Consider the following 18,486-nt stretch of genomic DNA (forward strand, 5'->3'; position numbering starts at 1 on the left):
CCCCATTGTGGCCACTGTGGGATCATGGCCAGTACTCTGTAAGCTGCTGGCTGTGCCCCCAGCACTGTCTCTGAATAGATGCTGCTTTGCTATGCAGAGCAGCACTGACAGGGGGGAATCCCAACTAACCCCTTCCCACCATTGGACACTACAAGCCACCAGTGGGATGCAGGACAGTCCCCCAAAAATGGGACTGTCACATGAAAATCGGGACAGTTGGGAGGTATGCACAAAAACAAAGGTGTGTCCTCTGCACTTTGTGCACCAATTAGTGCAGTGTCCATGAATGTAAAATTCCTGGTGGATACACATAATAGTAACAGAGGCATAGTTCATGCAAATAACGTTTATCACCAAACACTCAGTATATGCTAACTACTACCCACTGACCTTTTTCCCCTGAGAGGAAAACTACCACTAGATACAGCAACTTTATCTTACAGGGATCATAGGCAAAGGAGGGGGGGTCACCTTCCAATCCTTGCACATTTGGATGCATGGCTGTACACCAAGGAAGAGCTTTTTAATGACTTCCGCAAGTCGCAGGTGTGCAAGTGGCAAGTTACGGATACACGAATGTGTCTATGTGTCATAGTGAGCTGGAACCCAGCACCCACTGCAATAACCTGGGGGTCTGACCAGCTGCTTTTCCCTATGAACTGGCTTTCTTGGTACCATGTTTCCGGCACTAACAAGTGGTTGCAGCTACCAGGTGTGCCAAAAATGTGACATCACATTTAATGCTAAATTTTAATCCTGCCTATAAAAGGAAGTCCCTGGGCATTCTCCTGTGCCAGAGTATATACTCTATACCATACTCCAGTGGTACAGCCTTCCCTGTGCTTAGTCCCTGGTTCCATAGGTTCTGCCCCTGCCATGCTAATGTCTGCTCCTAGTTCCTCTTCCATTTCCTGATCTTCTGCCCAGCTCTGACCCACTCAGTATGTGTCTACTTGTTTCACATCAAATCTCCTAGTACTATCTCCAGTGTGTTCTTGGAGGTCATTCTAATTTGATCGATCCCCCACGTGTTCGCTCGGGTGTCCAATGTTTCTGCCCTGTGCATGGATATATTCTCATATGCACATGTGTAGGGTTTCTGTGCGGGTGCCTTCACCGCCCTGCACTGTTAGTGTGGTGCTCGCACAGGGTGGGGGGGAGGGGTGGGGTGTGTGCAGGACAGGGGTGTTGGTGGTGCTCCAACATGGGAAAGCCCAGCGTTTCATGGACGTTCCCATGCAAACGCAGGTTATTCCCATGTAAATGCGGCCGTAACACGGTGTGCCAGGGGCGGGCAGCTGACGTCACATGACGTCCGCTGCCGCACTGTCTTCTTCCTAGAGCCCGCAAATATAAGTCAGTTTCCACTGACTTATATTTGTGAGCCCAGGAGAAATCATTTGATGGTTGACGACCATCGAATGATTTCTCCTGCTGCGGGCACAGACGAGGGGGTGTGTTTTCATAACACATCCCCACGCATAGTTTTTTCAGTGGGGCGGGCATTCTGGGACTGAGTAAGCTGTGATCTTCGCAGCTTACCGAGTCAACTAGGCCCCTGTGCGTTGGGCACAGCAAATCCCAAACCTTCTTGCAGGGATACCAGGTGAACACAACTGGCATGTTATGCTCTGCTCTGTTCTGGGTCTCTGCCAATCCTACAGCACTGGATAGCATCCACTAATCCATAGCGACACTGCATCTGACTCAAAATCCACCCCACTATGTACATTTTATGCCACTTACCACAATTAGAACAGACTTCACAATTAGATCCATTAGATTTGGCTCCTTTCCCGGGAGTCCCGGAAGGACATACATTTTTGGGAGCCTCTCAGCAACTGTTCTTTACACACTGCAGCTATTTTATGGAAAATGGCAACATCCAAATTGTACGAATTCACACCCTAGGTCAGGGCTGGGCAACACCGGCCCTCCAGATGTTAATGAATTACACATCCCAGGATGCTTTGCGATCATTTTTCTATGTGGCCATACTGAAACTGATGCAAGGCATGCTGGGATGTGTAGTTCATCAACATCTGGAGGGCCGGTGTTGCCCAGCCCTGCCCTAGGTGATATTAAGTATCACCTAAATGGTTTGTGGAGCAGTTTTTGTGGAAAACAGCTTCAAACCCTTAATACACATGACTACACAAGTGCTGTTGCTTAGAGCTTGCCAATGTCCGTATTTATCCCAATCCGCATCCGTGATGCTGATGGGATGAGATAAATTTGACCAAAATAGCATTGCGATAATTGAATACATTGACAGGATATATCAATCATATATGAGAAAGCTCCGTCCATGCAAATCTGTTACCACAATTTTCAGGGAATTGTTTTGTGAAAAAATCTTTCTATCTTAAGGTCCCCATACACGGTCCGTTTATCGATCCATTTTGTACTTATATAGCACGCATCGCATTGCATGCCTTGTGCATGCAATGCGATGCGATGAAAAGCAAGTACAAAAAGTATGTGCAGCACATACTTTTTGTACTGTACGATGAGATGCCGCTGGAGCGCTCATCTCAAAGTACAAAATGGACCCGCCGCGAACGGACCGTGTATGGGCACCTTAAAACTAAAAATAATTAGGGATTTTTTCATGCAATCTGTTGATCATTCATTACTACTATAAACTTACATTTTATTACTGTTATTTTATAGTAAAACATAAATCAATTGTACCTCAAAATGCACATCCCCTAAGCAACTGAATGTTAAATATGGGCCAACAATCTTCAGTACGTCTTCTTTACTTTCATTTTGAATTGTGAACTTTGGCACAAGAGGATCCCATTTCTGTACAATGAAGCCCACTGTTGTACCTGGAGGAGCTTGCACTTCCAGCTAAAAGAGAAAGTTCAGTTAGCCATAATGTCTGAGGTAAAAGTGCATCCAAAACAGTAACTTTCAATACCCTTGAAATTTGCAGAACACAGAGGGAGATTATTACTTAGGGCTGGCTGTCAAAGCAAATTATTCAGTAATATCCGTCTTCTGTGATATGTCCATTATAAAACAAAGAATGCTGTAATTTCTTTTGTGTGTGTCAAAAACCCTCGCATATGTAGCAAAGTGTTTAATTGTGCACAAAAATGCATTACTCAGAGCTCTGTGCTTCTGAATGAGTAGCAAAATAGTTATGCACATGCCTGTGTGTCTATATATATATATATATATATATATATATATATATATATATATATTTACTAAATGCTTTGAAAGGTAGATGTAGTTTCACTTGCTGCCAACAGATGGTAGTGTTTTGGTGACACACGGACACTAGACATATATATAGATGATTGTTGAGCAAAGTCGATTTAAAAAGCTTGTAGAACTGTATCCCCCAACTTGTTAATTTCATTATTACAACTTACTTTGGCTCAGAATTATTTTAATTTTAATGGAGCATTCTTTCTCCACACATCTGGCTGTGCCATGGGGTCACATTGGCATCATCCCTGGCTAAACACTATATGTGTTTTGTAGAAAAAGATTTTGTATTTTGATATCTTGATTTCACAACATTTGTTTGTAAATTTACTATATACAGTATAGATAACCTTCTTTGGTCTGGACCAAATGAATATCTCATAAAAGTGCTGGAAGAAAACCCTATAAAATGTACATATGAAATAGACAATGTACAGGAACATTACTTAGATGTTCTGATTATTAAATTCAGGTCAACATTAGAAACATCTATGTTCTCTAAAAGTACAGATTGTAACAATATGTTACATGCTAAGAGTTTCCACCCACCCAGTATGAAATACAGTTTGCCATACTCACAATTTATACATTGCTGTAGGATTAATAGGGGTGCCAACGGGGTCCGGACAGTCGGGATCCCGACATTCATTTACCCGGTGTCGGGATCCCGACTGTTAAAACACTTACAGACGGGTTCCCGACGGCTACCCGCTATTCTCCCTCATGGGGGTCCACGACCCCCATAGAGGGAGAATAGAACAGGCTGGGAGCATAGCAAGCCACAGTGCCCGCAGCATGGCGAGGGCAGCAAGCAGCCATGCTGTCTGAGTCCGGCCAGTCGGGATCCGGACGTCGGGCTAATGACTGTCGGAACCCTATACCACACCCCATTAATAGCAACAGAAAAGCACTTTGAACAACTGGATGTGTTGTTCAAAAAAATGTACAAAGGGGCTGAGATACTCAGATTCTATTGCAGTAAAAAACAAATAAAACCAAATACCTACAACAACCAAGAAATTTACTAGTTCCCTCCAAAACATCCCATGGCCTGCAGTCATGTATTCCCTGGGTGACTGGGTATAATACAGGCAGTAGCACAATAAGAAAATAGGTACGACAACATTGGCCATTCATTTCATCTGATTCGGAAAAATAGGTACGACAACATTGGCCATTCATTTCATCTGATTCGGAATTACCGTCCCTAAACAAACTATCACACATTGTCACACTAGGGGTAAAAGCCTGGATGATTTATTAGTGAAGTCTGATGTCTCTCCATCAGTAACCAATAGTGGGCAATATTACAAACTAGGCTGCTTTAAATTGCCTTATTGCAGGTCATTAATTCCAGGAGAGAGTTTTAACTATCCATCCCCGAACAGGCAAGAGATATATCAGGCCCAGACTAACCTGCACATTGCAATTAGTGATCTATATAATCACCTGTTTTTGTAGCAAATGCTACATGGAAAGACAGCGTGAATGTTTAAAGAGCATATGGAGCTTCATATAAGTGCGATTAACATACTTCTAGAAAAAGGTTCAGCCGACCAACCTATAGCAAGACATTTTTTGGACACAGCCACATAATCTTTCAGAGCTTAGATACATATAATAGATCAGGTACCTGCTATTTTCAGAGGGGGTGATAGGGGTTGTAAATTACTTAAACTGTAATCCAAATGGATTCATCTTTTGGAAACGCTAGCTTGGAAGGGCTTAAAGAACAATAAGGATTGTATTGTTTTCTTTAATGTCATGGCTTTGTCATGTCAATGTCTTTATTTGTCCATGTCATTTGTTAGTATACTGTAGCTACTGTTAGAGAAAATACCTTGTGTTGCTAAATTTTACATACAGTATTAGGGCTAGTTACTAACCAAATATGATGGATAGATTGAACTGGTCTTCTTGCTTACAGTATCTATGCTAGTGTAACTTTTATTTGCAACATTGTTTCTAATGCTGTTTCCAAAAGCTATTGGAGGAAATTTACTAAGCTAAAATCGTAAAAAATAGGTGTTTTCATATACAAAAATCCCCTATTTTTTACGAATTCGTATTTTCGGGATTTACTATCATTCATGGCGCATTCGTATTTGTATTTACAAATACGAATGTATAAGCCAACGACAGAATACGAATAGGAATTACCACTCAAAAGAATGGTGATTCCTAATTTACTATTATTGAAAATACAGCCGCTAATTGGTGGAAAACGTCTGCCAATTCCTGGCCAAATACTCCAGTAAATACACTTAATTTTCCTGGCATATTTGGCAGAAGCCTGCGTGGATCAGTCCGATCCGTGCAGGCTTCAGTGTAAAAAAAAATAGAAAAATAAATAAACAATTTAAAAAACGTCGTGGATCGGTTTTTTTTTTTTTTTTGCCAAGTCCCTCTGGATGCCTATAAGGACAGAAGCGGACCGATCTATGCCGGAGGACCCTTGTAAGTATAATTTCCTTCCACAGGTACCCCTATGGATTTCTTCAGGACAAATGGATAGATGGATGGCGACCTACGGGCTCAAGATAGGTAAGTATCTGTATACTAATACAACACCTTTCGGAAAGGGGCGAATTATGATGGTGGGGGGGTCTGCACATGCGTAAGCGCGTATTTGCGCATGTTCAGACCACGGCAATGAACGACTTCCGTAAGTTACTGACTCGCCAGGCCATTCTTTGCAGGGATGGAGGGACAGGGACCAGGAGCGGGCGGGAATGGGGCGTGAACGTGACCATGGGGACGCCCAGTGTTTCATAGACGTCCCCATGAAAATGCTGGACGTTCCCATGAAACAGAGGTGGGCTGATGCCGGCCGGGGGGCATAATGCTCCTAAATAAAAGTGAGTTCAGACTTTTATTTCCAAAGCCAGAAGAAATCATTGGATGGTCGGCAACCACCAAATGATTTCTCCTGTTGGCAGATGCATGTGAGGGGATGTGTTAGCATCCCATCGCATGGTACCGAGGGGATTCAGGGGCAGGGGTGGCGGACGTTTAGTGGGGCAGCATTAATCTGCTCGAACGACTGCTGCTTACTGAGCGGTCTTAAATCACCCCCTGTATGTGTTAATGAGCGCTGGCAATGTGTGTGTACAGTATGCATGGGTGTGTATGATTGTTTGTATGTGTGCTATTGAGTGTTGGCAGGATGTGTGTGTGTGTGTGTGTGTGGCATACTGTATTAGTTGGGGAATTTCTATATAGTATATTATGAAATCGGGACACTGCTGTGTGGCATATTATAAACTGGGGACACTGCTGTGTGGCATTTTGTGAATTAGAGGGAGCATGGATGGTGGGTGAAATGTAGCACCTAGGGTGCCAAGGGACCTTGCACCAGCCATGCTCTTTTCAGCAATTTTGGCGTTCAACGTTGCTCTCGCCATGAGGAATCTCAAACTTTTTTCTTAAAATAAATAAATAATAATAATAATTGTCATTTGCACATGGTTTATTCAGACTTGAACCATTTGACTGTATGACGAAGATTAAATGCTCACTTCCTCAATTAGTTACAATACAAGAACATTTATCCTTCTGTTGCTGATGAATGGAATACACAGTGATTAGTTTGTGTACCTCCACGTATTTCAGCTGCAGTGACTGAGGAGTATGTAATTAATTAATGTGGAGTGGAAAAAGCACAAGTAGCAATCCCCTACATCACCAGTAACCAGCAATCCCCTACATCACAGTAACCAGCAATCCCCTACATCGCCAGTAACCAGCAATCCCCTACATCACAGTAACCAGCAATCCCCTACATCACCAGTTACCAGCAATCTCCTACATCGCCAGTTAACAGCAATCCTCTACATCGCCAGTTACCAGCAATCCCCTACATCGCCAGAACCAGCAATCCCCTACATTGCCAGTAAACAGCAATCCCCTACATCACCAGTAACCAGCAATCCCCTACATCACCAGTAACCAGCAATCCCCTACATCACAGTAACCAGCAATCCCCTACATCGCCAGTAACCAGCAATCCCCTACATCACAGTAACCAGCAATCCCCTACATCACCAGTTACCAGCAATCCCCTACATCGCCAGTAACCAGCAATCCCCTACATTGCCAGAAACAGCAATCCCCTACATTGCCAGTAAACAGCAATCCCCTACATTACCAGTAACCAGCAATCCCCTACATCCACAGTAACCACCAATCCCCTACATCCCCAGTAACCAGCAATCCCCTACATCACCAGTAACCAGCAATCTCCTACGTCGCCAGTTAACAGCAATCCCCTACATTGCCAGTTACCAGCAATCCCCTACATCACCAGTTACCAGCAATCCCCTACATCGCCAGAACCAGCAATCCCCTACATTGCCAGTAACCAGCAATCCCCTACATCCACAGTAACCACCAATCCCCTACATCCCCAGTAACCACCAATCCCCTACATCACAGTAACCAGCAATCCCCTACATCACCAGTTAACAGCAATCCCCTACATCGCCAGTTACCAGCAATCCCCTACATCACCAGTTACCTGCAATCCCCTACATCCCCAGTAACCACCAATCCCCTACATCGCCAGTAACCACCAATCCCCTACATCACCAGATACTCGCAATCCCCTCCATCACCAATTACCAGCTATCCCCTACATCACCAGTTATCAGCAATCTCACACATAACCAGTAACCAGCAATTCCCAAATCCATACTGATGAACCATCCTTGAATGGCTGGGAGGCTACAAAAAAAAAAAAAAGATGTTGTTCCCAGCCCCCCGGAAAGGTGGGCAAGTACAGTATGCCGCTTTCCCCACAAACCCCTTTGGGGTACCTGGTGACACGTTTCACTCTGAATAGCATCATCATAGCCTCGCCTTCTGTTGTGCAGTGTCTGCCTTTTTTGGCACTGTATCGTGGGATGCAGGACCATGATGATGTTACACACCCACAGGCCCCTTTGTGCCTAACTCGCTGCCCCCTACCCAGAAGCTGGGAGAGGCTACATTTTTTGGGGTAATTTCTCGCAGCTCTGGAAGAGAAGAAGACTCTCCCACATCCTGCCCATTTGAAGAAGACACTATTACATGTTAATCACTAGTGAAGAATTCACGATTGCATGTTACTCACCAGTACTTGCGGGAGCTATGGGAAGGGGTTGGGGCTAAATGACTGAATCCCATCATTTAGCTTCACTCCCTCACCGCGGACTCATGAATCATGGACGTTAACCTATATTGGGGGAAGGCCTAATGACCAGACCATTCGGCCCTCCATGGTTGGAGACTTGCATAGTATGTAAGTTTGCCTGAAACTGGAATAGTATTGTCTAATGCCATACTGGCTTACTTTTGAAAAAGCAGTTCAGGCAGAACATGAAAGTAACACCTATAAGCGGGTGTGGGTTTTTAGGTCTACACCAACTAGGTCGATAAGAATTGGGTCGACACCACTAGGTCGACAGGCAGCAAGGTCAACATGGGTCTAGGTCGACATGGGTCAAGGTTGACATGTGTCTAGGTCGACATGGGATTAGGACGACAGGACATTAGGTCGACACAATCATTAGGTCGAAATGGGCAAGGTTCGACAGTCAAAAGGTCGACATGAGGTTTTTCACTGTTTTTTTACCCGAATGTCGACACAGTTGACATGGACACAGTGTGAAGTGCACCGCATCCCCTCGCATCGCTCGCCATGCTTCGAGCATGGTGCGTCGCTACGCTCGGCACACTATTTTATTCTCCCACCACGTCCTAGTGGATGGTAGGGTATGAAATACCGCCTGTCGGCACATCGGCTCAAAAAACAGTGAAAAACCCCATGTCGACCTTTTGACTGTCGACCTAGCCCATGTCGGCACAATGCCTGTGTCGACCTAATGACCTGTCGAACTAGACCCATGCCGACCTAGACACATGTTGACCTTGACCCATGTCGACCTTGCTGCCTGTCGAACTAGTGGTGTCGACTTAATGCTTGTCGACCTAGTTGGTGTAGACCTAATGACCGTATCCCCTATAAGCATATCTCCCAATTGCCATGTTTTTCGCGGGACAATCCCCTTTGGGTCGGTCCCGCATTCCAACCGGAGCTAGCAGTGTCCCACGGTGGTGGGGCAGTTGGGAGTCCCCCTGCTACCCGCTGAGCAGCAGAGCAGTAGTGAACAGACGCTCAGAACTCTCAAAAGATTACTCAGCCCACAGAGCTGTGTTAGACCTGTTCTCCGGTGAGGACACTGACCGTGCCCTGTGATTAAGTAGATTTATCCAGCATGCTGGATATAATCGCTGGGCAATAGTTATGGCCCCTACACACGGAGAGATGTAGGGGCATTTTCTAAGCGATCTAGTGAGATCGTTTGAAGATGCCCGAAATCTCTGCATGTGTATGCCCCATTAGAGCATTTGGTACTTGTTTCTTATCACGGCCACAATCGCGGGCATCGTGTGCCTTAACTTTAAGGCACACGATGCCCACGATGCCCGCGATTTCCTTTGAAAAAAAACTGTACTCGGGTACATTGCGTCGGTCGTGTGCCTTAAGAAGGCACACGACGCGACCGACGCGATGCCCACGATTTCCCCATAGGCTTCAATGTTAAAATATTTAACATTGAAGCCTATGCGATGGACCCGATTTGTCCATAGGCTTCAATGTTAAATTATTTTAACATTGAAACTGAGTCCATTTAACATAGTAAAAAATGGGAAAAGGCCGAATAAGGGCCATTTCTCATTGGGTATGGCCCCGTCATGTGTGTAAAAAATAATGGCCCCCCATTGTGGCCACCACGCCCACGATTGACGTGAACCCGAAGCGTGGCGAGCGCAGCGAGCCCGCGAGGGGCGGCGGTGCGCGTCCTCCGACCTTTTCATTCCCCTACTATCCACGTCGGCGTGGAGTTGAGAATAGATTAGTGTGGCGAGCGCAGCGAGCCACTGAGCCCGAAGCGTGGCGAGCATAGCGAGCCCCGCGAGGGGACGCTGATACCTGTGAAGCCCGCGAAGGGACGCAGGGATCTGTGAAGGTATCAGCGTCCGCTCGCCACGCTTCGGGCTCGGTGGCTCGCTGCGCTCGCCACACTATTCTATTCTCAACTCCACGCCGACGTGTATAGTAGGGGAATGAAAAGGTTGGAGGACGCGCACCGCTGCCCCTCGCGGGCTCGCTGCGCTCGCCACGCTTCGGGTTCGCGCCAATCGTGGGGGTGGCGGCCACAATGGGGGGCCATTATTTTTTACACACATGACGGGGCCATACCCAATGAGAAACGGCCCATATTGCCCATTTTACCATTTTTTACTATGTTAAATGGACTCAGTTTCAATGTTAAAAAAATGTAACATTGAAGCCTATGGACACGATGGACACGATTTCTCCATAGGCTTCAATGTTAAAATAATTTAACATTGAAGCCTATAGACACGATGTACCCGATTTCTCCATAGGCTTCAATGTTAAATTATTTTAACATTGAAGCCTATGGAGAAATCGGGTACATCGCGTCGGTCGCGTCGTGTGCGTTTTGGTATGCACCCGACGCGACCGACACAATTTTTTCCGACACAACCACCACGATAGAAATCGTGGTGGCCGTGCTAGGAAACAAGTACCGAGCATTTATTTTATCTTCTAAAGCAGGGCTGGGCAACACCGGCCCTCCAGATGTTGATGAACTACACATCCCAGCATGCCTTGCATCAGTTTCAGCATGGCCACATAGCAAAACTAATGCAAAGCATCCTGGGATGTGTAGTTCATTAACATCTGGAGGGCCGGTGTTGCCAAGCCCTGTTCTGAAGGGTGCCAACAAATTTGTCTGAGTGAAGTGCTTGGCCGACGCCTCACAGAGGTCCAGAGACATGTACCACAGCCAGATGCCGTGCTCCGAGTCTGGAGAGACACATATCTCCACACCGCAGTGTGAGTAAAGCAACCAGCTGCCCCATTGCCACCATTCCTTTCCAAATCCAGCGAATAACCTCCAAAGGTACTGTATATATGGGACCTAAAACCTTTTGTCAGCACTTACTCTCACAGAGTTTAAAAAGGGATAAAATAGAATTAACAGCACACAAACTTGTGAACTAATTAATCTATACAAATATTGGGTGACAGTTAACTGACACTGGGACGACAGTGTGGACTGTCAATTATCTTATCTATCTATACGGTGCAGACTCTATCAAGAATTGTTAGTTATACATAACACGGATTTATTTTATGCCATTTTATTTTCCTGCAAATTAAAAAAAAAAAACCCTCAGGGCCCTGATATATTATTGCTCTATTGTGCTAAACTATTTATATTGTTACTTTTTGTGTTTTTGCTGTGACATTTGTGGAATGAATAATATATTGTACTTGAAAGTTTATCTTTGTTTGGATTAACAGATGACCAAAGTGCCACTATATTTTATATCTAAATAAGTGTGTAATAATCCTTTTCATTTCTTTGAACCTATTAAGAGTCTGGGACCAGACTCTTTAATCACTAGCAGTAGGGGTAATTACAATTAAATTTAGAAATAGATTGCAGATACACCAGTTAAACTATATGAGTGGAAATTAATAGACTGATAGATTCAGAAAAAGAGAGATTTGGTAAGAAATCTCCAGGGGTTTTTTAAAGCGGCAATCATTTACACACAAAGTGGTTTTGTAGTGTAAATGATTGCCGCTTTAAAAAAACTGGAAATTTCTTACCAAATCTCTCACTTTCCAAATCTCTCATCCTATAAAATTTCCCTCTATATATTTCCATTTTTCTTACGCCAGGAGAGGTAGTGCATGTACACTACCAGACATTTTCTACCCAGGCCATTTTAGAATATTTATTAGAGAATAAGCAATATGTATGAGGATGCATCTGTAGTTATAGAGTTATGTATATAATTTATGTATAGAATGAAACCTGATTATTCAAAATGGCTGCTGTACATTGCCCTTCACACACAAATAAAAAATCAAGGGGATGCACATACAGTACTTACTAAAACATTTCTTATTTATTAAAAAATGGGTATAGTCACTGTAGAAATAAAAGGGATTCACAAAATTCATTCAATTTCAGTGGCACAGTTAAGGTTTATTCAAATAAAGTGGTCAAAGCTAATATTTACTATAATAGCGGAGGATCATTTACTCTTGTTTCCCTGGAATTCCCCAGTCACAAATACCAGAAGGGGGGGGGGAGCAATGCTACTTACTATTGGTTTGAGCATCTCTAGGTGTGTGTGTATATTCATTTGGGGATGAAGACCAGGACTAATGGCAATAGTTTCTAGAAACCACATTCAGTTTTCTTAAACCGGATGTGATGTAAGAGTTTTAATAGATGCAAATTGTTGGAAAATGTAGAGGTTTGGAGGACAGAACTCCTAGCGACAATATGTGTAGATTTGGGAAAAACTGAACCTTTAATAAATTGACCCCTTCCTTGCAAGGAAAAAAACTCTCACCCCTTTCCTCCCAATAACCACCTTGACGAATAAAAATCCCATGCGCAAAACCACCATCATCAACAGATGGCCCGAATTCGCTGCTCTACGAGCAGGTCTGAATGATATCGGCCCCATAGTGAGGAATTCTGTTTTACTTACAAGCATGCATTAAATACATTTAAATTGTTATAAAGTTAAGCTATCGTAAATCTGTTTCTTGCTGCCCTTTCTCTTTCAAAGATTTTACAAAATGAATCATGTTGGACTAATTACTAAAAAATGCGGCAAATTAATTATTTTTTTTTACTCTCTCATTGTGTTGTTTTGTAACATATATTTTCATCACTAAGCCAGAATTGGCTGATCTAATATTCTCTGAAAACCTATTAATATATAATGTTATTACCCTCTGAAACTCTTTTTATAGTTACTAGGACATCTAGGAAGGTTTAACGAAGTACATATTCTGCTCATCAAAAAACTGGAGTGATTAGAACAAGCGTGATAAAAACACAAAGTCACTAACCTCTTGTAAGTAGCAGGGAAAGCAGCAAGTAATGCACCTCAAGGGTCTAATAACTGTGATTACTTCCCGGCCTGTGTTATTAGAAATGTGCATAGTGAAGGGCCGCAATGGCCCACACAAGTTTTTATTAAGATAGATGTTTTCTTCCCTTGCAAAATAAAGTCTTTGTCCAAAGTTGTCTTTTATCTCATACTTGTTGCTCTTTTCAGTACCAAGAAAAACTGAAAATCAATAAAAAATGACATTACTGCATTATCAATGTTACATAAAGTTTTTATATAGGCAGTGGTAACAAATGATATCATTTACAAGGTTATCATATATATGTCCAGCTTTCGATGTGTGGTGCAGTTTTAGTTAGGCTATCATAACCTCAAACCTTCTACCAAGTAAAAAACTCTGTGTTCCTGCAGTTACCTTTTCATTTACAATTACCATCACCTGTGTTGAAACTCCTTTCTCATCAATTCAGCAGATGTGCCTTCAATCATAAATTAAGAGGGAGCAGAGGCGTTTGTAGCTCATGGTAGGGACTATGTTGGAGGGTATGGGACAAGGTTCTCCTTCTGCATTTTTTGGTTTCCTGTCTGTAAGCACTAGTAATATCATCTTGGGGGGAGGTGGAGGTATTTGGTCCTAAGAAATGGATGGAAGTGCCGCTGGCAGTGTCGGATTTGGGCTTGAAGTGCCCAACTGTGGATTATAACTAAGAGGTAGAGGCCCAGGCACATGGGAGTGGCCAGTCTCCAGAGAGGTTTGGCTAAATGGTCTAGGCCCATTAATCAATTATAGCTATCTATCTATCTATCTATCTATCTATCTATCTATCTATCTAAGAAACTAATAACCCTGCACTCTCACCATTAACCCAGGCGTCCGCTGGGGTGCCGTTTAGAGAGTACTGTAATGAGTGAGCACTCCGAATTACATACCCAGAAATCCCAAAAGAGGGAAAAACAGCACTCACTGGTCTTCTCATGAAAGTATAAGTCCAGAGCTTAATCCAGTCGATAGCCTGCCGACGTTTCGGTCCTGGTGCGGACCTTTGTCAAGGCGATAGCAATATAAGCAGCAGTAGTAAACAGCAAACCAACAATGGGGTAGGGGTACTTGGACAGGATGCTCACCCCTTGTCCCAGTACCACTACCCCATTGTTGGTTTGCTGTTTATATTGCCATCGCCTTGACAAAGGTCCGCACCAGGACCGAAACATCGATTTGGATTAAACTCTGGATTTATACTTTCATGAGAAGACTGGTGAGTGCTGTTTTTCCCCTCTTTTGAGAGAAAAAGAGCTAAAACATGTGACAGCTGATAGCCAGTAAGATCCCATTTTGAGATCCGGGTTAATCCGGGTAAATCCAGGTAAATCTGGATCTGCACATCCCTAGTTTATACCTTTTGATCTCATGTACATTACAGGTACAGAATAATATAATGCAGACCCATGTTAAAGTTGGGGCATGGCCATATCCTCTTGGAAACCCATTCCCTGAGAAGGCAATGTCTCATCTCTGTGGCTGACTGGAGCTGTCAGTCTCCCCAGACAACCCCATAGTAATTTAATAAGTACAACTAGAAAATAATTGATAACTAATTTTTCAATTGAAAAAGAAAAAAGGAGACTGTCATTACATTATAAAATTAACTCTTAATATGATACAGGTCATAAAGTTAATGTGACACTCATTTGAATTACAGTGCCTTCTTTGGTACTGCTTTCATATGGGAGCCTCAACTGCCTCTGCCTTAGGACTCTCTGACACTGCCGCAGAGCGTCACATGGTGATGTTAAATACAGTATGTCACATAGTCATGGACCAGGTCAACATAGGGTCAAATATTACCATTACAAATGAAAGCACCACCTACTGAAATATGTTCAATAAATAAATAACTTTATAAAAAGAAATACATACTATATATTGTCTTTGACATTTAGCTGGCCATACTATACTGTGTGAATATAATTGCACTGTGTAACTTTAAATCCTATGCTGATTTGTAATTGTTTTACCCTACGACTCGTAACGTGCTGTTTTTCAATCAATTTGTAATTTAACATTTAGCTACTGGTTAAATTCCTCGAGCAATATTTAAATTCTGTGCAAGTAGCTAAACCAAAAACAGCAAAGTGAGTGATGAGGTGATGAGTATAGCATTTAAAAGCTTGGGGGATGTTTCACAGTTCCTATCATGGAGATTCCATCAGTGAATATTATATGAAATACAAAATATGCATCCCACAGTGATCGATCAAGCTTGAACAGTTTCTCTTTTTAACCACCCCTCCCCAATACTACTCTTTACGTGATTATAGAAGGCAAACCATTAAATATCACAGTCTTTGCAACAACAAAAAAAAACGAAGGCATCAAAGTTTGTATCGCTGTAGGCAAGAGTATCTGCATGGAGTCAGTTACAAGCTGGGCATGTTCTCTTGTGGGCTCCTTCAGCTATGTTGTTTAATACTTGTCTCCTACTAAGACACAAGTCTTAATTGAATCTAAGACAAAACGCCCTTTTGTTCAATCTCTCTATCATCATGTACATTATCGTATTCATTTTCGTTCCGGAAATCTTAAAGCTAATTGGTGCCAGTTTTCCTGTAAATACAACTTGCATCATGGCAGGAGTGAAATATCATAAAAAAAGCATAACTAAATGGCACAGTTTCCTTGTTATATTTACAGATGTACAGTGATCCAAAAAGCTCTAATTTAAATCCAATTTACTATTCACAGAAGGTGCCAAATTTGAATGCTAGGAAGAACCATATGTGGAAATCATGTGGGAAGATAGATTACACTTATAGCATTGTGTGCATTTTATATCTTGTATTTATGTCTAGAAATTTTGAGCTCATTTCGCTCCTTATATCTGTGAAGGTTTTTATTTAGTTCTTTTCAACTAAGCTACATATTTCTTTGTAATGTAAAGAGTATACATATATATATATATATATATATATATATATATTAGTAGTATATAGTATATATATATATACACACACACACACACACACACACACACACACACACGTGTGTTTATGTGTATGTGTAAATATATATAGATATATATATATATATATATATATATATCTATATATATATAGATATATATATATATAAACACATTTTGCTTAGAATGCATATGAAATATATTGGATTCTGTAGAGTATATGTGCCTAATTAGTGGCATATTTCTAATGGGTGCAAAGGGCCCTCCTATACTTGCATCCTTTAATGCATATTTCCATTTATATCTTTGAAAAGATGGCATCTGCAGAATACCTAGCAACACCTATGTGGTCTGTAGAGAACCTAGCAACACCTTGAGGGTCTGCAGTGAACCTAGCAACAATTCTGGCATCTGCAGGAAAACCTAACAACAACTCGGGTCTGCAGAGAACCTAGCAACAACTCTGAGGTCTGCAGAGAACCTAGCAACAACTCTGGGGTCTGCAGAGAACCTAGCAACAACTCTGGCATCTGCAGGAAAACCTAGAAACAACTCGGGTTTGCAGAGAACCTAGCAACAACTCTGGGGTCTGCAGAGAACCTAGCAACAACTCTGGCATCTGCAGGAAAACCTAGAAACAACTCGGGTTTGCAGAGAACCTAGCTACAACTCTGAGGTCTGCAGAGAACCTAGCAACAACTCTGGGGTCTGCAGAGAACCTACCAACAACTCTGGCAGCTGCAGAAAACCTAGCATCAACTCTGGTACATGTCAGAGTCTATAGCAGTGATGGCTAACCTTGACACTCCAGCTGTTGTTGAACTACACATCCCAGCATGCCCTGCATCAGTTTTAGCATGGCCAAATAGTAAAACTGTAGCAGGGCGTTCTGGGATGTGTAGTTCAACAACAGCTGGAGTGTCAAGGTTAGCCATCACTGGTCTATAGTCTCATCTACACATGTACCATCTTTTCGAAGAATATACTCTCGGTAAAAATGGTGCTTAAAACAGGTATGGAGCAATGGCACACCCTAGGGGGGTTTTAAGTGTACAATTTGTTTCTAAGATAATGTTACAATTCACATGATGGGGAGGGTGGATGGCCAATATGACCCAATATTATAAGAATCACAATAGATGCTCGTGAAATTAGTTATAGATTTAGGTAATTTTTTTATTAAAAGTCCACTAATAAAATCCTGTGACTCCTCTAATTCAGTAAATACATATCTTGTAGGTAACTATTCAAGGTTACATGTCACTGCACAGCACCACTGAAATGGAAACAGTAATACCAGATCAGTTATTTAATTGTCCATTCTACCCACATCGGAAAGGTTGGTGCACTCACACTACAGATATTACACAACTGCAATTTCTGGAAATCCAATATAACTACCATGGGAATGAGGCCAATTTGGGCTTATACACATTGCAACTTGCAGCCAATTAGATTTAAAAGAATCTAACTGACTGCTAGTATCAGAGCTTCTATGGGCATTCTACCACTTTAATGCCACTATTACTACAGCATCCACCTGGATAGTTTCATAAGCAAAAAAAATTTCATCATTTTCTCTCTACTTGTAGTCTCCTCAGGATTGTGTTAGAATTTATTCTACCTATATAATAAACGGGTTCAGTATGATTTACCGACAATTGAAATACCAACAATCACTTGGCCGATACTGTTATACCAGCAGGTATAATGTCAGAATTTTGATGTTGTCAGTATTTCAATTGTCGGGTTCTGTACCTGACGGTATTTTGTCCCCCCGGCATTTGATTGTGGGAATTCTGTCAATCGTCATTTCATCCATCTGCAACTTAACTACATATCTAATACATCTTTATTAAATGTGTTTTTGCCATGTTAACTGCAGATACTACTTACCTCCCAAGAGCTCCACCTGCTGGTGAATAATGATCTGTTGTATCTACAGTAAACAAATAAAAAAGAAGCAGCTACTCAGTATACTGTACAAATTAACATAAGGGTGCATTTACAAAGCAAAGCTTTTCATAACCTCTGTTTGTCTGTGACTCTGGACATAGGAAATTAAAAGAAGTGTTGACAACATTTTCAGTATGTTATAGACATCCAAATTAAGGCATCATACTGTATATTCATGTTTATAGAATGCAAATGTATTTATTCCTGAATAAATACAGAGTTGCTTTTGAGGATGCAACTTTCCAGATGTGTGTACTGGATGTGCCCATGAAGTAACTCCATATTCTATCGCATACAGGGCCGGCGCCACCACTAGGCAGCTCTAGGCATTTGCCTAGGGCGCCGGCCACTGGAGGGCGGCAGTTTGGAGCTGGTCCCCCATGCCACCACATCA

General features: G+C 42.4%; 1 protein-coding gene across 1 annotated transcript in view; it reads right to left on the bottom strand.

The window, feature by feature from the left end:
• Nucleotides 1-18,486, bottom strand: part of LOC146062719 (phospholipid scramblase family member 5-like) — a 71,192-nt gene that overhangs the window by 15,956 nt on the left and 36,750 nt on the right. The window contains exons 3-5 of the mRNA XM_083174767.1: nucleotides 18,033-18,075; nucleotides 13,175-13,395; nucleotides 2,695-2,856 (exon numbers count right to left, since the gene is read on the bottom strand). Coding sequence (XP_083030893.1) covers nucleotides 2,695-2,856; nucleotides 13,175-13,395; nucleotides 18,033-18,075 — 426 coding nt within the window. The remainder of the gene's footprint in view (nucleotides 1-2,694; nucleotides 2,857-13,174; nucleotides 13,396-18,032; nucleotides 18,076-18,486) is intronic.

The sequence above is a fragment of the Crinia signifera genome, chromosome 3 (assembly GCF_055691185.1).
Source record: "Crinia signifera chromosome 3, ASM5569118v1, whole genome shotgun sequence".
NCBI lineage: Eukaryota > Metazoa > Chordata > Amphibia > Anura > Myobatrachidae > Crinia > Crinia signifera.